Source organism: Gracilinanus agilis, chromosome 2 (assembly GCF_016433145.1).
Source record: "Gracilinanus agilis isolate LMUSP501 chromosome 2, AgileGrace, whole genome shotgun sequence".
NCBI classification, from domain to species: domain Eukaryota; kingdom Metazoa; phylum Chordata; class Mammalia; order Didelphimorphia; family Didelphidae; genus Gracilinanus; species Gracilinanus agilis.
The window spans coordinates 323,948,892-323,975,760 of NC_058131.1; the positions used below are offsets into that span (position 1 = coordinate 323,948,892).

The following is a 26,869-nucleotide window of genomic DNA, read 5'->3' on the forward strand; positions in this document are numbered from 1 at the left end:
TATATATATATACATATATATATATATATATATTTTAAAGTCTGGACAATTGAAACAAGCAATCAAGCCTGGATTTGAAGCATTTGCCAACTTTGGAGGTATAAATGCTCCCAATGAAAATTTAACAATCAGTAACCTAGATGGGGCCAAATTCAGCCCACCCTTAGCTGCAGGGAAGAGGGTTAGGGAGGACAACCTTTTTTTTTGCCCAGGACTAGTAAAAAACATTAAGTTCCTCAGGAAAAACTTGCTCATTGGAAGAACGGGTTGTGGAACGGCTTTAAAAAGTGTCCTGGGCATATGTAAAGCCCAGTGGAATTGCTCATTGGCTACGGGAGGGGGTGGGAGGAGGGGAAGGAAAGGATACAAATCATGTAACCACGTAAAAATATTCTAAATTAATTAGATAAAGATTTTCAAATTAAAAAATAATAATAAAATAAAAATTGTGCTGGAAAATAAAAACCTACAGACAAGGAAGGCAGGAACAGAAATTATAACAATATTTATTCTATGGTGCTTTAAGCTTTCCATGTTGTGAGAGGAAAAATACAAATGTCACTAGCCCCATTTTAAAGATGAGGAGACTGATGTTCAGAAAGGTAAAGTAATTAGTTAACCCAAGATCACACAGCTAGATAGTAACAGAACCAGGACTCTAACCAAGGTTTTCAAGACCAAGAGCTGCAAGTCCAAAGCTGTTTCAAAGCTGGGGAAGCCTTAGTTTGTGGTCTCTGTCAACCTTAAAATGCCCCCACCAGAATGTACTTTCTCTGGGTAATATTAACTGAGTCTTTATCCTACTTTAGAACTGACTTATCTTTTTTTCCCCTAAGAACTAGTTTGAGCAGTGCTCATTTAACTTTCCCCATTAGTGTAGCACCAACAATATCGCCCTAACTTTCTGCCACTCAAAGAGGTGGCACTAAAATTCCAAGGTCTAAATAAACCTTTTTATCATATTAAAGAGAATGAGGAGAAAGTCTTGTTTTTACAGCAACTGTCAGACAATCTACTTCAAACGGCCAACCACATTCCAGGCTTACTATCAATTTGCCAATCAGAGATGGGTGGCAATCAAGGAGTCAGGTCTAAGTGGGAAGGGAAAGAAAATTAAAGAACTTTGAGGCAGAGAGGCCAAAGCATTACAACATGGTTTAACAAGGAATAATGCCAGAGGAGGCGGTAGGGGAAGGAATATGCTCAATTTGGTTTCATAAATCTATCTTATTCACAGCTCTGCTAATTATTTACCTGTGTGATTTTTAGCCAATCTTTTAGCCTCCTGGACTTCAGCTTTCCCATCTATAAAATAAAGGGATTGGACCAAACAGATGATCTCTCAGGTTCTTCCACCTCTAAATCCTATTTTCCTAGCCGCTCATTTCTGCCAAAGGGAAAATGTCCCAGCTCGCTAACCTTGAGGGGAAGGCTAAATGACTCAGCTCACTTGACAGGTCAGATCTGACAACCAGCATCCATCCCCCAACCCCCAGCCTCTTGGGGAAGAGTCTAATGTTGTTATTGGACTTCAATTCAAAATACACATCCACACATCAAGAAGTCACATAAGAATTATTCAGGGCCCCCTTTCAGTACTCAGGAAACAAAGAACTGAACAAAAGATCTTCCAGCCCAAGGAACAGGTTTGATGGCTACACACTGTAACTAGAACCTGTATAGGTCATTTGTCCTTAGTTAGAAGAGATCAGTAGCCTGTCCCAGGAGCTTTGGCGACTGTGTTATGACACCATAGGGCCCTGGAAGAGAAGTTAATGCTTTGGGGCAATATAAAAGAACAGAGACAGGGAGGACAGATGGCTATAATCCATCACCATGTTTGCAGTACTCCTTGGAGATGCAGACCAGGAAGCTGCCCTGAATACGTGACAAGTTAAAGCTAGAGTAAATACTACTGCAGTTTAGGAAAAATGTCCCAGAAACTTAGACAATATGAGAGATTCCCTGATATGGAAAAAAAAAAAGAAAAGAAAAGAAAAGCTTGTGTCTGTGGGTAAAAAGGAGTTTGCTCTATTGGATCTCTCCCAGGTAAGTAGTATATAGTAAAGGTCTGAGACCCTGCCGTCCATCCTATAGCCTGACCTCTAAAGGAGAAACACTCCAGAAATCAGAGGAAGTGATGTCCAGCCAGAACCAACTTTATCTCAGTTACCAGAAAAACTTTTTAACTATCTTTGTGACCTTCAGCATGTTACTGAACCTTTCTGGGCCTCAGTTTCCCCATTTGTAAAAATAAGAGGGTCAGACTTAAGATCCTTTGTAGCTCTAAAGCTATGATCCTATTCAAGTCTCCCTATTAAAGTCTCTTCTATGACAACTGGGCAGTTCATATGCTCTCTTGGAAAGGCCATGGGTTCAAATCAAAAATGAAAAAATATCTTATAACCATTATAACCCTAAAAATGTCCTAATCTGTAAAAAGAAGGAAATAAAATTTTCACTTCTTACTTCACGAGGATATGAGAAAAATGCTTAAAGCACAATAAAATTTTGAGGGATGATTTTCATAAGATAATAAGATTTAGAGCTATAAGAAACCTAAAAGTCATCTGGTTTAAAGCCTCTCATTTTATAAATGAAGAAATTAAAGTCTAGCCAAAGGAAGTAACTTACCCAGTCATACAATGAGGTAATGTCAGAACTGAGACTAGAACTCAGACCTGCTAGCTGATGTAGTTGTGCTCTATGGATAACAAAGCAAAGCCAGAGGAACAGCTGTATGGGTTACTTTAACTTTACTTCCCAGAATAAGCAATGTAACCAGAAAATTTTGGGACAGGTTTCTGTCCAGTGTACCCCTGGGCTTAGAGAACACAGGTCTGCCTGGGTCATAGTGGGAGTAGCACAGAACAGGGCTGGGGTAGAGCAGGCACTGAATAATTCATGTCATTACCTCACAGAAGAGCATGAATAGTGTCCCTATATACTATAGGCCAATGTGCTGTGCCACTGGTCCTATGTTCCCTCCCAATTAAATATTAATATGAAGAAAGGGAAAGGGAAAGGTTTAATAGTGGAGAACTGAAGCCAAGGACAGAGGCGATCTAATCTTAGTAGCCACCAAGATATTAATTTCTTACAAAAGGCCATTTAATTTCAGGAAGTCTGAGGTGTGTGTGTGGTCTCTCTTTTTTGAGCACTGCAAAAAAAACTGAGCTGTGATTGAGGAAAGAGGGGACCCAGCAGGCCAGGCAGGGTCATTTCCCAACTCTCTGTGTAGCAATTTTCTTTATTGCTGCCTTTGAATATGTGTAGGGCTATCAGAAAAGGAAGAAGAGGAGGAAATAGCCTTGTTCGACTTGGCCCCAGAGGACAAAACTCAAAGCAATGGGAAGTTACAGAGGTGCAGATTTTGATTTGGCTGAAGAAATAACCTGGTGAAATGGGTTTGGTCACTGGTGGAATTGCTTGTCTCAGAAGTCAGGGGATTCCTGCTCCACTCCCCCCCAACCCCAAACTAGATTGATGGGAATACTATAAAGAGGATTCATGTTTCAGGCTGGAAGCTCACTTCCAATTCTAACATGCTATATTCCCAGCTATAATTTTTGGATTCAATTGCCCCCTAATGGAAAATCAATAGAAGAGAAGTCCTGAAATACTTTCAATTCCCTTGAAGAAACATGAACCCCAATTCTAGGCCTTCTTTCTGTTTTATATGATTAGCATCTCTGAGACAGAAATGGGAAAAAAAATTTTAAAGTCAGCCTCAAACATGAACTTTGAAGAGAGAGAAAGAGAGAGAGAGAGAGTGTGTGTCTATGTCTATGTCAGGGGAAGGGACCAGAATTGGGTTCATTGGCCTAGTAGAAAGAATGGTACAATTAGAATCAAATGCCCCAGGTTTGTTTTCTTGGCAATGACACATACTAGCTATGTCCGAAGTCTGTCTCACTTAGCTCTTCTGAGTCCCAATTTCCCCATCTGTAAAATGAGGATGGTCCTTGGATTCCCTCTATCTCATGATGAAAATTTTGAAGTGCTATATAAATGGGAATTCTTGTCATTTTTATTGTTTTAACATTAGTACTCATGTAATTAATAGAAAGAGCATTAGAATAGAGAATTAGAAAGGGGGCCTAGGTCTTTGTTCTAGGTTTTCCGATTTCATCATCTGGAAAATGGGAATAATAATATCTACCCCTGCCTACTTCATGGAGAAGTTTTAAGGATAAAATGGGGGGGGGGGGGGGAGGAATATGAAAACACTTTGAAAAATGTAGAATGAAATTATTTGCTATAAGGAAATGCCTCTCTGGGAGGGGAGAGGGAAAGGGTACAGTGCAGAGGGTGGTGATAATTTAGTTTATGTAAAAATTGATAAATTATTTTTTGAAAAAGAAAATGTAAAGTGGTATTCAAAGACAAGAGATTATGGTTTTAAATAATACTACTTACCTGAGGCTTTCAAAAAATATTGCTAACAGACTGCCTAAATATAAAGAGCAATTAGTACCTTACATTAGTATAGGGAAGCGATGGTGAAACTTTTAGCGACTGAGAGCCTCACACCTCATGTGAGCTGCCCCCTTACCCCAGAAAGGGGAGGGAGGAAATGCTGGGCAGAGGAATGGGTGATGTGAGAAATATCCTCAGGCTTGTGTGAAGAGGGAGAAGGGACCAGCCCCCTCTGGCATGAGTGCCATAGGTTCACCAAACACGAGTGTAGAGCAAATGAAATAATATATGTAAAGTGCTTTGCAGACCTTATCCCACTATATAAATGCGAGCTATTATTATTATTTATCTTCTAAGCTATTTCTTTTCAAAGAAACCAAAGTTTCCACAAAATCATTGCTTCTTAACTACTAAATATATAGGGCTGAGTTGTTTTAGCCTAGAGAGAGAAGAAACAGAGCCCCATTTCTAAAGCAATATAAAAGCTTTGAGATCTTACAGCCCAGAAAGTCGATACCTAAGCCCTATACCCCATCACTCTACCTTGCTATGTCTCTGGCAATCTGTTCATTGGGGCAGTTAACAAAGGCAACTGAGTGAGTCCCAGACAGGTAGCTTCCAGTAACCGCTGAATGGACTTGGAGGCTGATGGTCCGTAGCATAGGGTATGACAGGAGGAAGGCCATTGCCACCTAGATAAAAGTCAGAGAACATTGGTCAAGACCACCTGTCTATCCAATCCATCAGAGAAAAATAACATTTGTAGAATCACATTTCATTTATTCATTGAGGCAACTGGGGTCAGGCTGTAGAAGGTTGTGGAAAGGGCACTGGGCCTGAGGTCAGGAAGAAATGAATTCAAATATGGTCTCAGGTACTTACAAAGTATACAAAGACCTTGAATAAGTCTCTTAAACTCTATCTGCCCCAATTTCCTTAATGGTAAAATGGGAATAACAATACCATCTACCTTCTGGAGTTGTAAGGATCAAATGAGATAAATAGTTGTTAAAAAAAATACTTAACACAGTACTTACAATATAGCAGAAGTGATATATTCCCTTTTCTATCCATTCATATGACAAACACTTATTAAGTGTCTCTTGTGTATAAATTATTGTTGTATCCTATTGATAGGAACTAGAGAGATACAAAGTTTAGGTAAAACATGGTCCTGTAAGAACTTATTAGTCTCATAGATGGACAGAACACAAACATATTACAGAATAAATGCTATTTACTAAAATAGCTGCAAAACAAGCTACTATGCAAGGTCCAAATGGGAAGGTCAATACTCACAAAGGGAATTAGAGTCCCTTTTTTACTCCCTTCTCCAACCTACTTTAAGGCTATGGTACTTGACACTAGCCCAGTACCTGCTTGAAATTTTCCTGATTTCTTTATTTTCAATCACACATCTGCCTATCCTATAGGTTCATATTGTCTAAGAGCTGGAAAGGACCTCAAAGAATGTCTGTCTAATTCAAACTACTTGAATAAAAACACCCTAAAACATCCTCCCCAATGTGGTCATTCAGTGTTTGCTTGAATACCTGCAGTGATGGGAAACTTACTGCCCCCTAACTGCAGCCCCCCAATTGCAATCTTATATAGCTGTAAATGTTAGGAAGTCATTCCTTATATCAAACTTAGATCTGCCTCTCTATTGCTTCCACCCACCCTCTGCTCTTAATTTTGCCCTATGAAAATAAGCAAAAAAGGTTTCATTCACATGGAAGCTTTCTAAATATTTGAAGACAGTTATCATTTTTGCCCTGAAAGTTCTGTTCTCCGTGCTAAACATCCCTAGTTCCTTCAGTCCATTTTTACATGATATGCTCTCAAGGTCATTCAATATTTTTTGTGTCCTCTGGACTCTCTTCAGTTGATCAATATTTTTTGTGTCCTTTGGACTCTCTTCAGTTGATCAGTGTCCTTCTACAATGTGCCACCCCAACATGAGCACAGTATTCTAGATATGGTCTGACCAGAACAAAGTACACTGGGAATATCACTTCACTAATTTCATACTCATACTATTTTATAATATAGTCTAAGGCCCCATTTGCTTTTTCCATTAAAACCCCTAAATCTCTTGAGACAAACTCCTGTCTAATCACATCTCCATTATCATGTACCTATGAGGTTGATTCCTTGAAGTCGTGTATAACTCTTATTATTCCTTTTAATTTTTTTCTTATTTGATTTGGCCCCATGCCAATGAATAATGGTAATAATAATCAGTTTCTGTAGTGCCTACCATGTACCAGGCACTGTGTTAAGCACCTTACCAATATTATTCGATCCTTACAGCAACCTTAGGAAATGCAGACTATTATTATCTCCATTTTACAGTTGAGGAAACTGAGGCAAATGGAGATTAAGGGATTTCCCCAGAGTCATATAACTAGTAAATATCTAAGGTTAGATTTGAATTGAAGGCTTCATGATTCCAAGTCCAGAGCTCTGTTATACCACTTAGCTGTTTCAATGAAATCAGAGGGTCAGTTCCAAAACCTATCCCCAGATTTTGGCCCACTGTTCAAATATGTCAAGATTTCTTTGGATTATTTATTATTATCAATTTCTATTGGAGGCAACTAGGTGGCTCAGTGGAAAGAGTGTCAGATGTGGAGTCAGGAAGACTCATCTTCCTGAGTTCAAATCTGACCTCACACATTTATTAGCTGTGTGACTGGGCAAGTCATGTTGCCCTGCTTGTCTCAGTTTCCTCATCTGTAAAATGAGCTGGAGAAGGAAATGACAAACCCCTAAGAAAACCCAAAATGGAGTCATGAAGACTTGGACATGACTGAAACAATCGAACCGTAACAACAAAATCCATTGTATTATCTTGTCCCTCTCAGTTTTCCAACATCTGCAAGTGTAATTAAGCAGGTAATATGTTTTGATCCAAGTCATTATTTAAAATGACAATAAACATTGGGCCAAAAAGAGACCTCTAGACACCTCCTTCCAAACTGACATTGAACTATCAATCACTCTTTGAGCCTAGCTATTCGTCCAATTTCAGATCCATTTAACTGTATAATTTTCTAGACTACTTCTTTCCATCTTGTCCATAAAAATATCATCAGAGATGAGGCTAAGTGCCCTGCCTATGACTGGACCTATCAAGCCTCTTTATTGATTTACTGATTTTATTCCAGACTATAATACTGCCCAAACCATTTCTTCTAAAGAGTAAAACAGTTAGAAATAGCTTGTAGGTTATATCTTAGGGTCATGAAATCAGTGTTAGAAAAAGAAGGAACCTTAGAGATCATCCAGGCAAAGCCCTTCATTTTAAAGATGAAGAAACTGAGTCCTGGAGAAGAATTGGCTTGCATAAGGCCACACATTGAGTAAGTGACACTTTGCCTCCTACAATTTGCCTGACCCCTAACCTGTTCCATAGAACACTCTATGATGTGTTCTAAAAATCACTTGTTCCTCCAGTGTTCTAAATTTGCTTACATCAAGACAGTTAGTGGAAGCTTCTTCTGATCAGAGAATGTCTGATTATGTACTCCTCCCATTCCAGATCCTAAAACATATGCTTTAGAACAGGGGTTGGCAACGTATGGTTCTCCAGCCATATCTGGCTCCACCTCCAGACCAGCCAGGCCGGACAGAGCCTCAGGATGTGCCCCAGGGGGCCCTTCAGCCCCACCCATATTCCAGCGCCTTCCCCCTCCATCCTCCTCCTTCCACAGGCGTTTATGGCTCTCACAGCCAAAAAGGTTGCCAATCGTTGCTTTAGAATCTAGTATCTAGAGTCTAGATACATGAGAAGTACAGCAGGCTGAGTAGTGGACATTAATTCTGTAAAAATAAAAAGCGAGCTGTAAAAATGACTGGGCAAAAACTACTTAAATTATAATATAATAATATAATTCTCAATACTGACTTTGTATGAGTTCTATATATAGATATCAGAGAACCTGGATTCAAATTCTATGTTTGATAGACAACATGTATGATCTTGGGCAAGTTTGACTTTTTTGGGACTCAGAAAGTTAATTAAAGAAATTGAATAAACTCTAATTTCTATTCCAAGTTTAAATCTGATGATCCTGGGGGTAGCTGGGTAGCTGAGTGGATTGAGAGCCAGGCCTAGAGAAGGGAGGTCCTGGTTCAAATCTGGCCTCAGACACTTCTCAGCTGTGTGACCCTGGGCAAGTCACTTAACCCCCATTGCCTAGCACTTACCACTCTTCTGCCTTGGCCTCCCAAGACGAAAGGTAAGGGTTTTAAAAACAAACAAATAAATAAATAAGCAAGCAAATAAATAAACAAACAAACAAACAAACAAATAAATAAATGAATGAATGAATGAATAAATAAATAAATAAATGAATGAATGAATGAATAAATAAATAAATAAATAAATAAATAGAAATAAATCTTATGATCCTAAATGTAACCCTGTGCTAACTACATTTGCAAAATGTAGTTAATCCTAGCTCTCCTGGGTTTTTATGAGGCCCAAAATAAGAAATGGCTATTAAGGGACTTTGTAAAGTATTTTTTACTTAATATTTTTCAAAGTCCTTTAACATCTATTTTCCCATTATACAAACAGGAGATAAGATTATTTTAGTGAAAAATAGTGGTAAGCATCACATATACATTGAGAATAAATATTAAAATCTTCAGAATTCCCTGCATCTTCTTAGTATGTATGCCTAGAGCTCTCTGGAAAAACTCCAGCATTTTGGTCACCTCTGGATCTCCACCCTTTTTTGCTTGCCTTGCTCAAATCCATTTCTGTTCTCCCTCTCTTGCTCCCCAGTCTCTATGCCTTTGGCTGGTTCCTGTCCTCTGGCAGGGCATGACTGCTGTCTTTATTTCTTTACTTTCTGAGTTAGACTAAAAGGCAGGCTGGTTTTTTTCTCTCTGCCATACCGACATCTTTCCTCTCATCTGCCTCTGACTTGGCAGTCCACTACTCCGAAATAAGACACAACCACTTGAAAAGGATCCAAAACATCAAATCCAATAAGATTTGTTTTTTTTGTTGTTTTTTTTTTTTTTAATGATTATATATAACTAAATGAGACTGTCGGAATTGGAAAGACCTTAGAACACAGAATGATAGAGTTTGTGTGAAGAGATTTTAGAAACCATCCAGTCCGACCCTCTTTATTTATCAGTTGAGGAAGGATCAGAAAGAGAGAAACAGAGTAGAGAGACACTAGACTAGAGAGAAAGAACAAACTAGAACAGTCAGAGTAACAAAGTCAGAGAGAGTAGCAGGCTTTTGACCAAATGTCCGACTTTCTCAGTACCCTCAGATTTCAGAGAAGCCCCTCCGGGATTGAACAGAGATCAGAGCTCTCCGACCAGGGGTTTTTCCAAAGGACTATACAATCTGCTTCCAAAGGAAAGCCTAGTCCTCCAGCTTAAGGGACTATGAATATAACAGGAAAGAGGTCAGTTTTAGGGGATCAAAAGCTCCATTTTGCATTGTTAAAATTTCCTTTAATGGGATAAAATTAACGCAGTAAAGTGAATTTAAACGAGTTTGATATAACAATTTGTAACGTTTAATCTCCCTAGTCCCCACCAGTTCCACCTCCTTTTTTTACGGTCTTTTCACTTTTCTTGGGCTTCAGCAGGCTGATTCTCAAGGAAGGGGTCTCTAGGTAGGAGATATGAGCAGGATGGTGTCTCAGTAGGTGGGAGGGAAGGGGTCCGGAGCGCCGTCTCCCCAAGGGCAGAGAAGCGGATCCCCACCCTTTACCTACTCCCTCGGGACATTGGCAGCCATTCCCAGTTTTCACCTCGGCTGAGATTGTGTTTTCAAAACACAACGCATTTATAAATGAATCAGAAGAAAGGTTGGGAGTTTGCCAGATGCTACCTGTATGACTTTGAGCAAGTTGACTGTCCTCTCTGAATCTCGATTTACCCATCCGTAAAATGAGTAGGTTGAACTAGATCGCTATGGTTCCATGGGACTTTGAATCCCAAGATCCCTAATGTCCTAGGGAAACCCTCCCTAGGGCCGGCCACTCACCAGGAGCCAGGCGAGGCAGCCGGGGCGAAGGCAGCTCTGAGCAGCAAGCGGCGGCCAGCGCTGAGCTAGCCAGTCCATGGTGCCCTAGGGGGCTAGCGGCGGCGTGCGGGCCCCAGGGTCCTGCTCAGCGGCGGAGGCGAAGCTGCCACCAGGGCGCCCTCTGGGACCCCGCTTGGCAGAGGAGCCAAGGGAGGGGGTGGGGGTGGGGGTGGCACGGCTGGGACTCTCCAGCCCCTCCTCTCCTTTCTCTTGGCTCCTCCTTCCAAATACTGTCCGGGGATTAGCGCCTCGGCTTTTCCACCTGCCACTGCCCAGCCCCAGCTCCCGTCAGTTTCGAACTTGGATTTCCTTTCTCAGCTAGACTTTCTGTCCAGCAAAATTGCAGCCATAAGAGGGCCTTTAAATCCGAAAGATGAGCCTGCAGATAGAATGAGAAGCTGGGAGCTCAAGGGTTCAACGACACGCAAATTGGATTGTAGAATTTAGAGCTGGAAGATGTTAAACTCGGAGAAGAAAACTGAGACGTCTTTAGATACATTTGCATAATATTTATTTTGGCGGGGGGAGGAGAACAGTCGGGAGGTGGGGGGCGGGTAGGACTGGTGAAGACTGTGAGGAGCCTAAATCTGTGATGTTATCCCTGGAGGAAATTCAGGTGCGGTAAATTTTTCCACTAAAGTAGATGATCAACTCCTTTGCAATTTGGTATCTTAAAGAGTTAAATGGTGGTACTGAAAAACAATTTACTTTTAACCCAAGTATTCCTGTTTCCAAAACAGGCCTTCTAACCTTGTATTACCACAGGTTTGTGCCTCTGAAATAATGGTAATAGCTGGTATTTGTGTGGTACCTGAAGATTTGCAAAGAATTTACATATACATCTTTGAGGAATTGCTCCTGGGTTCTTACCCAGGCTGAGGGTATTACAATAACTCCCTGTCTGGTCCACAGACCACCTATTTGGGCAGGTTTCAGTTCTGGGGAGCTTGGTCTTTAAGGAGGGCAGTACTGTTCTTACAGTTTTTATAAGTTCCTAAAGGAGAACCTCAAGGATGAATTTACTATGGAGCTTAACAGGTATGATTTATTTCAAGGGCCTCCCCAAAAAAGAAGAGTAAGGAGGGCACTAAATGAACAATGTGAATCCGATATAGGAAAGGTAATCTATTCTTACACACAAAAAGGAATTTAAACACTAGGCACTCACAAGTGTGAGCATTTTTTAAAAACAAACAAACTTAAAATAAGATTCAGTAACAATTTAGAATGGCTGTTGCAATCTCCTGGGAGGCTGACAAGGAAACCTCATAGGAATAGAAAACTTTGGCAAACTGCTGATTAGGCATTTTGGATTTTACCACAGCTTTGCACCGTTCAAACAATTCCCAGTAGACTTACTGTCCAAACAGCTCCCAATAGATGTCTGCAGGCAAAGTGATCAGACTTGGACCCAATTTTTTTTCAGTGCCTGCCCTGTCTAAAAGCACATCAGTAGGAGGCAGCTAAGTGGCTCAGTGGATTGAGAGCCAGGCCCAGAGAAGGGAGGTCCTGGGTTCAATTTGACCTCAAACACTTCCTAGCTGTGTGATCCTGGGCAAGTCACTTAACCTCCTTTGCCTAGCCCTTCCTGCTCTTCTGCCTTGGAACCAAAACACAGTATTGATTCTAAGATGGAAGGTAAGGGTTTAAAAAATAAAAATAAAAATTAAATAAAATAAAAGCACATCAGTAGTTGCTGGGGACAATCCCCTCCCCAGCTCACCACTGTGGTGAGACTCTGTTCTTCCTGACCTCTCGAATGTCCAATTTCAGGTCTAATCCTGAACATCTATCTCAGATCAGATACTCACATCCCTAAAGTCAGGAAAGAGTAAGCCCAAAAGAGGCAGCTCAAACCCAGGCTCAGGCTTGCCTCACAGCAGGGATAGGGACTTTAGTTGTCATGTGCTAGAAATAAGCAGTCCAACTCTCAGATACAGCTGGAATGGAAGAGAGAGGCCTGGGTCAGGCTACTCCTTTTGGTATATCTATTCAAACATCATTTCTCCAATCCAGTGCCAACAAGCACACTTATATTCTTCTTCAAATACAATTCCCTCAGCGATGAGTCAAATGGCTGGAAAAAGCTATCCCAACCTCCAGCTTCAACCACATGATTGCCTGGAACCTGAAATGACAACTCGAATCCTAATCTATGTCAGGGGAAAAGGCAATGGCCCCACACCTGCACATTACTCCTTGTTAGATAACTACTAAAGGCATTATCATCTCCATTTTATAAGATGAGGAAACTGAGGTGCAGAAGGAGTGAGTTGCCCATGAGCAAACTTGCCCATCGCTAGGTCCATGGATCAGATATGGAGTTGGAAGGGGTCTTAGAGGTCATCTTGTTCCTCCACAGCCAAAAATGCTGACTATCTTTTTTTAGGGAACCCCAAACTGACCCTTGTCACAAACTGAACAATAAACTCTCAAGCTCTCCTTGATCACCCTAAATAGGATTAGCAGACAATATGGAATCTTCAATACCCTTTTTGTCTTCTTAGTTTCTTTTTTTTTGTATCTAGGTCTCTCCCAGCCAGGGTAATATGACTAGTGCATCATTCCCCAAGTGGATGACAGGGCCTATGCCCTTCCCCCTCTCAGAATCTATGTAAGCACGTTGCATTCTGTAGTTCATTGGAAGTCCCAGGACTGGGGTTCTGTGTGTCTTCCCAGATTAATGTTCCTACCTCAATTAAAGACTCTTATAACTACTTTGGTCATCTTGTGTTTTTTCAGGTTGACAATGCTCACATAAACACATGCACACAGCTAAGAGATCCATCTTCATTCACGTGAGCGTCCCAGCCTTGACCCTGGAGATTTCTCAGGGGATTTCTCGACACAACATTTCTGTTTATTTATAACAGTATGACAAGGCTCAGGGTGTGTCAAGTGTGACCTTTAGCCGAGGCTGGATGGACATCACAGCATTATAGATTGAAAGCTGGAAAGGCCCTTAGAAAGGGACTCTTTGATACCTGCTTTAAGGGGGATCCATGAAATGGATGTGGAGGAGTAGAGGATGGAGGAACAGGACAGATAGTGAGTAAATGGGACGGGAAATCAAGGCAAAAGAGACAGGGAAGTTATGAAGGAAGAGGAGGAACTAGTCTACCTCCTTCCTCCCACTAGTCCATACTGTATTTAGGTAGGTTTCAACAAATATTTCTTAAGTATTTAATATGTACAAAGACTTTTGCTGGACAGCTAGGTAGTTGAGTGGATAGAGAAAGGAGGACCTGAGTTCAAAACTAACTGCAGACACTACCTGTGTGACCCTTAGCAGGTCACTTAACCCTGTTTGTCTCAGTGTCCTCATCTACAGAATGATCTGGAGAAGGAAATAGGAAGCCACTCCAGTATCTTTGCTAAAGTGAAATTGGAATTATTAGGAATATTTTTAAACATTTAAATTTGGCTAAGCTCCCTTTGTATCCAGGAAATGATGAAATTACCTGGGAAATAGAGGTGGTTGAACACAGCACAGAAGTGATCCCAGCTCAAGCCTGACATACCCATGACATCCTGCCCTCTCTGCTACTAGCAAGCTAGGCGCTCTAAGACAGCTGGAATCTCCTGATAACAAGCAGTCCTAAGGACCTGCCCTGAGCCTCTACTTCCCGCCTTGAATTCTCCCACCCTCTGTTTACCCAAGTTTTATCTGAAGGCTCCAACCACCCCACATCCTCCAATGTTAATGCCTTGCCCCAAAACCACATATAAGGCCTCTCTGAGGTTCCTTTAGGGAGCCAGTCAAGCAATAGGCTTAGGGCTCTGCATGCATGCTGCTCTTACTCAATAAAATAGTTTGTACCTGATTCCTGTCATTTTTCTATGTGCCTCGATTTACACTGAGAAAACCCCAAATGGGATCATGAGGAGTCAAGCATGACTGAACAACAATGGTGGGAAGAAGGAGAGTTGCAATAATGTGTGCTAAATGATCCTTTACACTCATGGAAATTTACAGTCTAATAGGGAGATATAACACTTTTGCAGATAACTATATTTCAAAATGATAAACCCGTCATAGGTTCATCTCAGCACCCACCTCACAAGGCAGTTGTAAGGATGAAATTAGATAATGCTCCTTAAAGTGGTATATAAATGAAGGCTGTGACAATCTGAATTCTGAAACAAACCCCTGGGCTGAACCTTGATTCTGTCCATCTGTCTTCAAGAAATCTCTCCTCCCAGACTGAACAATAAACCCCTGATCACCTTTCAATCACCCAGTCAAAACTCAGCTAAAGACAATCAAAACTTTATTAGTTGTCCAATCATCCTAGCTTCTGGCTACTGCATCTAGGCCTTTCTCAGCCACCTTAGACTGTGGCTAGTGTTTCCTTCCCGAGTGGGTACCAGAGTAGATGTCCTTCCCCCTTTCCTAAAATGTACATATAAGCACTTTGCTTTCTGCAGTCCAGTAGAAGTCCTAGGACTGCTATTCTGTGCAATTTCCCAGGTTAATCTACCTACTTCAGAGTTCTGTGTTTTTCAGGTTGACAACAGGATTTGCCAATATCTTTCATAATAATACTACTACTACTATTAGCTAACTCCCTGCTGATCTTAACTGCATTCTTTTGGTTGAGTTTGCTACTGGCCCATTATAGGTATGGTATCCCTGAGGATGAAGAGGTTCTTTCTGATCCCTACTGGAGTACAGAATTCAAGTGGAAGAGGAGTAGAAAAGGTAATTTCTTTTTTAGGCAATACCACAGATTCCCCCAAATTTGATTTTCATGTCTTTTAGAAAGGGAGGGCCCTGACACCCAGGATAAGATTAAGGGAAAGCCTTTACTTGTTTTCCTCTCCATAGGAGAGTTTTTTAATCATAGGTTCATAGATTGAGAGCTGGAAAGGACACTTTACATGTGAGGAAATTGGGGCCCAAGGGGTTATTTGCCTAAAGTCACATAGGTATAAAGGGAAAGAGTCTAAATTTGAATCTGGGTCATCTGACTCTAAATTCAGCTCTCTTTTTACTGTACCATTCCTCAGAGCCTTGATTATGATAGAATTTTTTTTAAACTCTTATTTCCCATCTTGGATATCAGTGCCAAGGCAGAAAAGTAGTGAGGGCTAGGCAACTGGGGTTAAGTGACTTACACGGTCACACAGTTAGGAAGTGTTTGAGACTGAATTTGAACCCAGGACCTCCCTATCTCCAGGCCTGCTCTCTATCCACCAAGCCACTTAGCTGCCCCATGATAGACTTTTAATTTCCAAAAGGAGAGCCTTGCCTCTGTATGTGGGTGAGTATTGATGGTAAAATGTGGTATCTAGCCTCCCCCCTGGTTAGCTTTCAATGGGCCAGATCAGCTATTCACTCACCCACACCCCAGGGAAGACCTATGAGGGAATAAACTCAAAAAGGTTCTCAACTGGCCAAGCTATAGTGAGGATGCTGAAGGAATGTGTTGGGGATCAGTGGTGACCCTAATAGGTTAGATCCCACCCTCAGAGCCAGCACTATGGACACAAGCCTCCCCACTCCCAAGTTCTAGTGGCTTTGCCCTTCAAGATGGTGTTTGGTATTCGTCTTCCCCTCAGCCACAAGATCAGTCTTCTTCCCCTCCAAGTAATAGCCCCAAACTAACACTAATAAACTAATAAAGATTTATTATACGGATGAGGGAATTCAATATAGCAAGGTAAGGGATATTTGAGGATTTTTGAGGAAGGAGGGTACAGGAGTAACTTCTCTATCAACTATGAACCCAATGAAAAGAGAGCAGATCTAGTTTCTTCTGTAGCTTTGACTCAGAAACTGACTCTCCCTCCCCTCACAATATCCTATCCTTAACACTATCTAACAAATGGGGAATAACTGCAAGGAAGGGGTATAAGAAGGATCAAGGAAGGGTCCCCCAAGTGCCACTTCCTCTGGAGTCCAGGCACTAAGGCCAATTATGGAGCACAACGCTTTCAGTTTCTTCTTCGTTGGCTATGAAGTCAGTAGAAAGGTTTGGCTGTTGAAATCTCCAAGTTGTCCCTGAATTTGGGTTCAGAAGAGCCAAATTCCTGTCCAGAACCTCCCAGCCACCCACGACTATCCACCCCCAAGCCCACCAAGAGCTTGAAAATCCTCTCAGGAGTTTTTGGCATTTGGTCCTTGGCAGTTTAGAATCCTCAGAATTTTCACCAAACTCCCTCCTTCACTGGCCCCTCCCAAACGGAATTCTCTCAGAGTTCCATGGGGTCGGCTTCCAATCCAATTCAGAGATAGTGTTTAGTTATCCTTGATTTACCCCAAATCCACACTTACACCTCCAAGATACAGGTCATCTTAAAATGCAGAGAGCCGAACAGTTAAGTATTACAGGAAGGCCTCATCTATTTTTAACTTCAACTTCTGGTTTACCTAGCCTTGGTCTGACTTTGAGTTAGAAATCCTTTGTCATTCCCTTAATGTTCTATTGATAAACTAAATCCATTTAGAATATTGGGGAATGCGGATTATCCTTTCTACAGACTGTCAAGGGCTGGAGGGGTCTTTTTGGTCTCCAGTGCAAGTGACAAGAAGAGGGGAAAATCAAGGAACAAAAATCACTTAAGTAGAGTAATTGAAAGGATTAGCCATCTATCTCTGGGACCTCAATTCGTATTCCAAGTTCCTGCTTTCATAATGGACATTTGGGTCTCAATAAACCTTGACGTCTGGCTTCTGACCTAGGGTATGGGACCAGAGAAAACAGATGGTCCTGGTAAACCAGGGTTGGAGTTTGGCGAGGCTGGGCAGAAATGGGACAAAGGAACAAGAGATTCTAGGGTAGGAATTAACCAAAAAGTTAGGTCCTCAAAGGATAGAAAATGAGTACAGAAGAGAGTTCAGACTTGGAAAATAAGGAGAGGTAGAGGAAATGAAGGTTGCAGTGAGGACAAAGACTAGATTTAGGGAAAGTGAGGCAATAGGAGAAATGGAAGAGAAAGCAATTTCAGAGGTCATAACAGTGACAGTGAAATCAGGCTATGTCCATCCCAGTGTATTGCTGAGGTAGAATGAAAAACACAAACTCTTAGTTACACAAAAGACCATCACAGATAGTGAATAGTGAGTGAATTCATTTATCCAAGCAGAGAGCAGACAGAAATCAGAGAAGTTATATAGATTAGAAAATATTATACAATGCCCAGAATGAATGAGCTTTCCCACTTGGAAGCAAGATATCTCACCCTAAAAAGGAGGAAAAGGCTTCAATTACACCCAATAGGAAATTTCCCAAAGTCTCTTGGGAGGCAGGCAGACATTTTGAGGAACTGGCTTTTCCCTATACATTGTTTTCCAGAGTATGTCCTCTCTTGAAACAAGAAGGTAGAAAAAGCTGTCTCTGTCTGTCTGTCTCTCTTGCAGCAGGAATAGAGAAAAATTATCTTCTCAAAAGCTCATGTGCCAACCCCACTTCTTATGAAGGCATACTATATGAAATAGTCAATTATTCTTCCCTGACCCTCCCCAATGCAGAGACTTAAGCAAATACTCTGGGCTTGAACTTGGGTTCCAAGTTAGAGTTAAATACAAGCGGGCAATACTGAGGAGGGAAATACACTAGGAAAAAATTCTAGAGGATGAGATCAATGCATATACACAGGGAGGGATTGGCCACGGGAAAGGAGAAGGGTCACCTTATTAAAAATTACTAAAAGGGGGCAGCTGGGTGGCTCAGTGGATTGAGAGCTAGGCATAGAGATGGGAAGTCCTAGTTTCAAATCTGCCTCAGACACTTCCTAGCTGTGTGACCCTGGGCAAGTCACTTAACCCCCACTGCCTAGCCCTTACCACTCTTCTGCCTTGGAGCAGAAGACAGAAGGTAAGGGTTTAAAAAAAAAAAGTTACTAGGTAAGAGAGATGGGGATGCTACCCAGAAGTTTGAAGATAAAAAAAGGGGAAGAAGAGGGAGCTAATGGCAAATGGACTCTTTTCTATGTAGAGAAAATAAGGAGGTTCTTGGGAAAGTAGGTGGGGAGTCTGGAAAGAAAAGAAGTTTGGAACATTTTCTGTGGGGTATAAGATAGAGAATAAATTAGGAGTAAAACTATTGCCTTGCTCTACTGATGATGATTGAGATTAGATAGTAGTCTGTTCAGGTACCTGGCTTCCTCTAGTTATATTCAGTAACATATGAATAGAAACATAGGAGATAGATGGTTTGGGTACTTCAGGGTTTGGCAAAGGATAAGTAGCATTAGAATAAGGGGGCAAGGGAATCAAAATAAGAGAGACGTGTAGATATGACGGAGAGTCAGCATAACAGAGTAGATCAGTATTGGTAAAGGTTTTCTAGTTTGTGTGCCCAAAATGCAACTTGAAGCTGCACCTCCCCCACCCCACCCCACTCCACATTACTCCAGGGAGTGGAGAGAGGAAGTTGCTTTGGGTGGCTGGACAGAGGGGCAGAGCATGCAAAAAATGCCCTTGAGTGCTTGTAAGGGGAAAGGGAGACACTCCCCTACCAACCCCTGCAGAAGTGCTAATACTTCACCAACCCTGGAGTGAATCAAGTCCTGAACTTAGGGCTAAGAATTGGATTCAGACCTTTGCTCAGATACTCAGTTGTGTGACCCTGGACAAGTCACTTAATTTCTCTTGTCCTCAGTTTACTCATATGTAAAATGTCCTCTACGGTCCCTACAAGCTCTAAATTCATTGTCATGTAAAGTGGTTAGCAACAAATTGACATTAGGAAGAGAGGAAAGAGAAATCAGAGTAGGGGTAATGGCCTATAAAAAATTTTAAGGAGTAAAGGTATCAGAAGTCAGGATGAAGGGGAAGAATATGCATATTTCATTTATTTTTTTATCAAATAGTAATATTTACTATATTTTATTTAGCTGAAACGTCATCTTAGTTATAAAAATAATCTCCTATTACAAAAATAATCACAAACCTTAATGCATCTGAGTTTCTATAAATGTACTAACAAAATCTCAAGCTAAACAATATTTTAAATAGAAAAAAATACTCATTTTTAAATAGTTTGGTAAACATATTTCTATGGCTTATGTATATACTAGTTTTTTCTATTGGCAAGCTTTACAGTATAAGAAATCTTTATAGAAATTCCAATTTAGGTTAAACATAGTTAAAGGCAAGCTTTAACTGTCTTTTAGAATATTCTATATGCAACTTTGGTATTATAGAAATAATTACAAGAATCAGAAAATACCACTTAGCAATTAATAATTCTCTGCTTTGAAATATTAACCAAAATATAAAATTTTTCTGGAATAGTTTTTCTATATTCCAGTTGGCCCTCTTGTACCAAAAGAAAGGACTTCTGTTATAAATAGATCTGATGTTATGAGGAGCTGAAGCTGGGTGGTGTGTGTGAGTGATACCTAACTGTGACACTTAAGTTGATATAGTGAAACACAAAGGACTCCACAGAAGTAGTTGTTGTGAATCTGCTAAGCTCAACTTCAGAATAACAGTGTCCCAGAATAGTCAGCCAAGTGAAGAATCTGTGATTGGGTTTACACAGCTACTTCTAACTGTCTATCCTGGCCTAGTATGGATAACACCAATTGACTGCGAATTATGCTTCACTATGGTTGAAATAAGTCTCTTCTTCCCTCAAAATCCCAAATATATAACCACTAAACCTAAGGTAAAGATGACATCCACTTTAGGTAAGTTGAAGATTTAATATTAATAGGCTTAGGGAGGGTAACAGGGAAATAACAGGAAAGAGGGAAATAGGAGATTCTTAATCTAAGCTAATGATGAAAGATGGTATTGAAGTAGAGGTAATCAGCCTTGTCAATTATCAATGGCTGATAGCCCACTGCCAGGCTGGCAGGGCCAGACAGAGTTCAACCAAAATCAGGTTGTTTAGTTGAGAGATGTTGTTGCTTGCTCTCAGAGTATGAATCAGGAACAGGTTATTTGGTATAAAGGTATTTCAGGATCTGAGACTGTAAATTGGTTAGTGCAGGTTGCTGGTAATTCAAGTTGACCTATGGCCTACCTAAACCTAACCAAAACCTCCCACTCCCCAAACCCAATCTCCAGATTGAGATCATATTTCAGTTGAAATCCTTCCTTATATACCTGAGCATCAACTGAATTTGCACCTGACAGCCCCTGCCTTGCTCGGTTCATTCCATGTTCTAACAGACAACTGTCCATCATCTTGCTCTCCATGTTGATTTGCAAAATATCATTACACTTCCTACAAATAAAAGCTTCAATGCAATTTTCCTTTAATGGTTTAACTGTGGCTAAGTTCCTTCTTTTGGCAGTGGCACCACAGGATTACAAATAAAAAATAAAATTATATTTCAAATAAGATTAGAAAGTAATCAGGGGCAATTGGGTGGCTCAGTGGATTGAAAGCCAGAACTAGAAACTGGAGGTCCTAGGTTCAAATTTGGCCTTAGACACTTCCTAGCTGTGTGACCATGGGCAAGTCACTTAACCCCCATTGTCTAGCCCTTAACCACTCTTCTGCCTTGGAACCAATACACAGTATTGATTCTAAGGTGGAAGGTAAGGGTTTAAACAAAAAAAAAGAAAGTAAATCAAATGATCCATGAATCTGCGTGTAAAAAATATTTGCTTGTGTTAAATTACTACAATAAAAAGATGCAATTAGCTATTTTACAGTTAAATAATTTGACATGCTATAGCAATCATTGGCACATGATAGTCACATGATACAGTATAACAATAGTTATTATAGTTTAAATTTTATGGTGCTCTTAAATTCAAGTAATAACCTTATTTTTCATTTTGGTTCCTTTTCAAATTTCAAAGTGAACATCACATGTCCACAATTCAACATCCTAAATCATATACAGTTCTGCAAGTGGAAAAATCCAGATAGATTGTGACTTGTATCAAATCATAGAATTTTGGCAAATCAATACAGTACTCTGTAACATAATGGAATCAGGTTTACATTGGGAGTCACATCACTTTAATTACAATGTTTGCTACAAAAATATCACTTAAGTACCAATTCGGAATGACATTGTTTTTCAGAGCTAGTTATTTTTGTATGGATAAAAGGCTTGCATTTGGATTTCAAGTAACATACTCTCCTTTCCAAAGGAAATTATTACAATATGAAAACTGCTTGGGCAATCATTCTAGAAAAGGTAGCTCTGTTTCATTTTGGAGTTCCAAAACTAGGTAGTCTCATGAATTAAATTCTATAAAGTCTAATCTTATGGAAATCTTATGGATGCCAGTTTCTAGTCAAAGTATCCATTCGAAATATCCTGATATCTTCAAAAATATTGGAAACTTAATATTGCTTGGTATTTTGGGGTTATGCTAATTCCAGTTGACCCCATGTTTGGAAGCCCTATATCTTCCCCTATTTCCATCAAAAGTTGCAGCCTTGGGGGCAGCTGGGTAGCTCAGTGGATTGAGAGCCAGGCCTAGAGACGGGAGGTCCTAGGTTCAAATCCGGCCTCAGACACTTCCCAGCTGTGTGACCCTGGGCAAGTCACTTGACCCCCATTGCCTACCCTTACCACTCTTCCACCTATAAGTCAATACACAGAAGTTAAGGGTTTAAAAAAAAAGTTGCAGCCTTCTTCCAAGCTTATTGAATACCAATCTAAAATATAGCTATGCCTCTTAAAATAACAAATATGAATAAATATGTTACCAGCTCGGAGAGACTCTGGTGGACCTAGTAATTAATGTCTCATATAAATAGCCATTATCATTTCTCTACAAATGCTGCCCCTGCCATAGATATCCTCAAGCTTCCTCTTACTGAAGCCATTAACTCTTCAGTGCCAGCATAACTTTAATTGTCCATTCCATTGCTGCACAGCCTTTATTAGCATTAGATGATATTATACTTTCCATCAGTCCTTCTAGATAACTGATAAGGATCACTCTTTTCACAGTGATAATAGCTTCTTGAGTCAAAATGGTCTTTCCTAGTTCTTGAGGATGTGGTTTATATGTAAGTTTCTCATCTACTGAAACCATATTTGTAAATGAAATATTAGTGGGTTTAAGCTCCACTGTTTTTTCTACAGGATCAACTACAGAATGTTTCTGCACATATGTTTTAGTTCTTGCTGCACCAATAAGCAATTTTACTATAGAAGCCATTCCCCACTCTGTGCTGAGAACTCTATGGCTATGCAATTTTCCTGTGGGATCTATATGTCTGGATCTAAAGTCTGGTTAAGACATCAACTCCAACTATACTTGGATTCAAAGGATTTGGATATTCCTGCATAGCAGCTATTGAAACTGTTTCCCATGGGTAGTTAAAAATGTGCTGTGACGTCTAAATTTACATTGTGCCAGCAACCAGCACGATGTCTAGGCAGTGTTCAGAAGAATGTGGTTATAATTAATAAGGCGTACAGAGAAATGGAATATAGTCACAAATGGTTATAGTCACAAAAGAATGTCAGAGTTTTTGATCAAGGAAGTGGAATACTTGTCATAATGATAAGATCCAGGGTATAGCATCCCAAAGTGTGAAGTTGAGTACAAAAGTCATGGGATCTGTGTAGGTTGAGGAGCTGGCAGCTTAGGATGTGAGGGAGAATCAACAGGAAGACTGAAATCCCTTGGCATAGGAAATGGAGTAGGGGAAGAGAGAAGGGAATGAGTTCTAAATTTCTTGAGAAAGGAAGGGGAAATGTCTTGAGCATTGATAGGCTATAGCCCCTGTGGTCAGTATAGAAAAAAACATAGTTCAATTCACATCCATCCCAAAGTCCAATATGGATCTTCTGGTGCAGTGTGTGGTCTCTGCAGGCATGTTCATGGCACCTTTTCCAAATACGTTTGTCTTCTGGATTCTGGGAGGTAGCAAGTTTCTTACCATAAAATTACTTAGATTCAAATCGAAGTTCACAATAATAACATAATTCCCCACCCCACCCCCCGAGGTGGATAATAACACAGGGATCACTCAAGGATGCATGGCTGAGTTATGAGGTATATGAATCAATATGAAAAGAAAATTAAAAACTATGGGCGGTTAAAAGCATTTGCTTTGAATGTATACTCTTCTGCCAAAGGGGATTGACCCAAAATTGGTTTTTTGTCAATGTAGCAATCATTGATTTTGTTCTCTTTTCCTTTTATCTATAAATTATTGTAATTTTAAAGTTGATTGTGTTTTCATGATCCTTTTGGGGAGACTGGTCTCCCAAAAGGATCACAGGGGTGTGTGTATAAATGGAGATTTTGAACCTTGGACTGCATCCCCCAGAAGTCCCTTAATATTTCCCCAAATTCCCTTTAATCTCTCTTGCACCTCCATGTTTGTGTGGTCACTTTAGTGTTTTATGAATTCTGTAGCTCTGCCCTCTTCCTCTCTCCTTCACAAGCACAGCTGAAGTTAGTTTATTACTTTTTCACACTAGTTTTTTTTTAACATTTATTAATATTTATTTTTTAGAAAAGTAAACATGGTTACATGATTCATGCTCTTACTTTCTCCTTCACCCCCCAGCCTTCCCCCTCCATGGCCAATGCGCATTTCCACTGGTTTTAACATGTGTCATTGATCAAGACCTATTTCCAAATTGTTGATAGTTGTGTTGGTGTGGTAGTTTCAAGTCTGCATCCCCCATCATTGTCTGTCTCAACCCATGTGTTCAGGCAGTTGCTTTTCTTCTGTGTTTCCACTCCTGCAATTCTTCCTCTGAATGTGGTTAGCATTCTTTTCCATAAATCTCTCAGAATTGTCCTGGGTCATTGCATTGCTGCTAGTACAGAAGTCCATTACATTCTATTTTACCACAGTATATTGGTCTCTGTGTACAATGTTCTTCTGGCTCTGCTCCTTTCGCTCTGCATCAATTCGTGGAGGTCTTTCCAGTTCACATGAAATTCCTCCAGTTTATTATTCCTTTGGGCGCAATAGTATTCCATCACCAGCATATACCACAATTTGTTCAGCCATTCCCCAATTGAAGGACATAACCTCATTTTCCAGTTTTTTGCCACCACAAAAAGCGGAGCTATAAATATTTTTGTACAAGTCTGTTTATCTATGATCTCTTTGGGGTACAAACCCAACAATGGTATGGCTGGATCAAAGGACAGGCATTCTTTTATAGCCCTTTGAGCATAGTTCCAAATTGCCATCCAGAATGGTTCACACTAGTTTTTTATGTTAGTTTATTATTAATAAAACTTTATAAAATATAAAACTTAGCTTTTGCATATTAATTTTAATCTCTAATATATATCTTTGTAACAAATATGCAAAGTGAAGCAAAACAAATTCTCCTCAAAATGCATGGATTATTCTGCATCTTGAATTGATCACCTCTCTCTGGAGGTAGTTATCAAATGCTTCATTATCAGTTCTTTATGATCATGATTGGTAAAGCAGTGACTAATTCTTTCAAAATTGTTTGGCTTTACAATGTTGTTACTGTATATTCTCTTGATTCTGCTTAATCTGTACCACTTCGTAAAAGTCTAACCAGATTTTTCTGAAACCATCCTTTTTGTCATTTCTCACTACGCAATGATATTCCATTACATTCATGTACTATAATTCATATGTTCAGCCATTGTCTGATAGATGAGAACTCCTTTAGTTTCCAGTTTTTTACTATAATAAAAGGAGCTACTCTAAATATTTTTGTAAATAGTTCATCTCTTTAAGGGTATAGGTCTAGTAGATATATCATGCGGTAAAAGGTTATGAACAGTTTTGAATTTAGGGATCTATTGCTTTCCAGAACAGCTGCACTAATTCATAATTTCAACAGGGCATTCATTGAACCTGCTTTCCTGTAGCCCCTTTATCATTTGTCATTTTCTTTTTTTTAATTCTAATTTTCAAATTGTTATTCACTTGATCATCTTCAGTAAGGTCTGTGATTTTTTGTTCTAAGTATTTGATATCTTGTTTCCAGATTTCTTGAGAATTAATCTTTCAATGCTTTTGAAATTCTGTCACCTACAAATGAACTTCCTCTGTATGTACTTGGTCTAGACTATGTGCTCTACCCATCATTATTTTTTTCATTAGGCAGCACACTAAGGATTGTGACATCAGATTCCAAAGGTACTGTATTGTCTCCAGTGTCATTTATCGAGAAAAAGTCATAGAATCTTGAAAGATTTTTTTTCTTTCTGTTTTTCAACTATTGGTCTTCCAGTTTTATCCTCAAATGTTCTTGGGCTGATCTTACTGATTCTATAAATACTTTTTTTCCTACTGCTTCTTGTTGTTTCATGAGGTCATACTGCTTATAATCTTTCACCATGCTCTACTCTTAAGATCTTAAATATTAGTATATATTCTAAACTTTTGTTGCCTTTAGCTGCCATCTCTGGCTTTCATTTGCTTTTTCTAGGTTGTTTCACACAACTTCACTCCATGCACTCTGTCTTCCAACCAAAATGGACTACTTATCATTCTGAGAACTTGACATTGTCTCCTATCTTGAGTACTATACATAGGGTCCTTCCTCCTCAGTTCTTCATTTTAGAATTCTTAACTTCCTTTAAGGCTTAGCACAAGGTCTTAATTTTAACTCTTTACACCTCCTAGGGAATGTCTTGCCTAACCCATGTATTCATTATCTATCTTTCCTTCCTTAAACTATCCACCATATACTTTCCTATAAACATGTTATATCCTTGTAAAGGAGAACTGATTTAATTCAGTTGTACAATTTTTTAAAAAGCTCACTCAAAACTCTGGGCATTGTCTAGTCCTACTCTGTTGTCATATCTCTTTGGAAACTCTAATTTTTCATTATTTTTGTTTTGGAAAGAAGGTAGGCTAAAGGCTTTGAGGGTGCTCTGAGGTGGAGCTGCAGAGAGCCAGAAAAATTGGGATGAGTCAGCATTGGTGGTGGGGTGTTCCACTAAGGGACTGGGCTAGACTGAGCTCACCACACATCCTTGTATCTGGCCCCTTTTTTGGTGGACCTTCACCTATGAACATTCCTGTTAACAAAAAAAAAGCCTCTGATCAATTACATCTACCTCACCCAAATCATTAAAAGATTAGTGGGGGCATTCTAAATATAGGCAACATTCTATGAAAAGAGGATGTGTCATTAAATGTCCATTTTTATATTTTAAAAAAGATTATAAACTCATAGAGGGCAAGAACTATTTATTTTTTGCTTTCTATTCCCTAGTACCTATCACAATGCTTTGCACATTGTAGATTGTTAATTAATGCTTTGGGGATTAAATTAGACAGGCAAAGAGATAAAATGCTTGCCAGCTAAGGTGGTCTCTAGGCTCTTTTAGTCTCCATTAGAGGCATCCAGGTAGCATAGTGGCCAAAGTCCTGGACGTAAAGTTGGGAAAACCTGAGGCCAACTCTGACTTCAGATACTTACTAGCTGTGTGACCCTGGGCAAGTCATTTCACCTGTATACCTCCCTTATAAAATAGGGATAATAATTGCACTTACT

General features: G+C 39.9%; 1 protein-coding gene and 1 pseudogene across 2 annotated transcripts in view; both read right to left on the minus strand.

Moving 5' to 3' along the window:
• LOC123237379 (protein CutA homolog) overlaps positions 1-10,637 on the minus strand; it is a 17,959-nt gene extending 7,322 nt beyond the window's left edge. For both annotated transcript variants that reach the window (XM_044664267.1, XM_044664266.1), the window contains exons 1-2: positions 10,442-10,637; positions 4,963-5,111 (exon numbers count right to left, since the gene is read on the minus strand). In XM_044664267.1, coding sequence (XP_044520202.1) covers positions 4,963-5,111; positions 10,442-10,519 — 227 coding nt within the window. In that variant the 5' untranslated portion in view covers positions 10,520-10,637. The remainder of the gene's footprint in view (positions 1-4,962; positions 5,112-10,441) is intronic.
• Positions 10,638-22,164: 11,527 nt separating this feature from the next.
• On the minus strand, positions 22,165-22,758 carry LOC123235385 (annotated as a pseudogene).
• Positions 22,759-26,869: the final 4,111 nt, after the last annotated feature.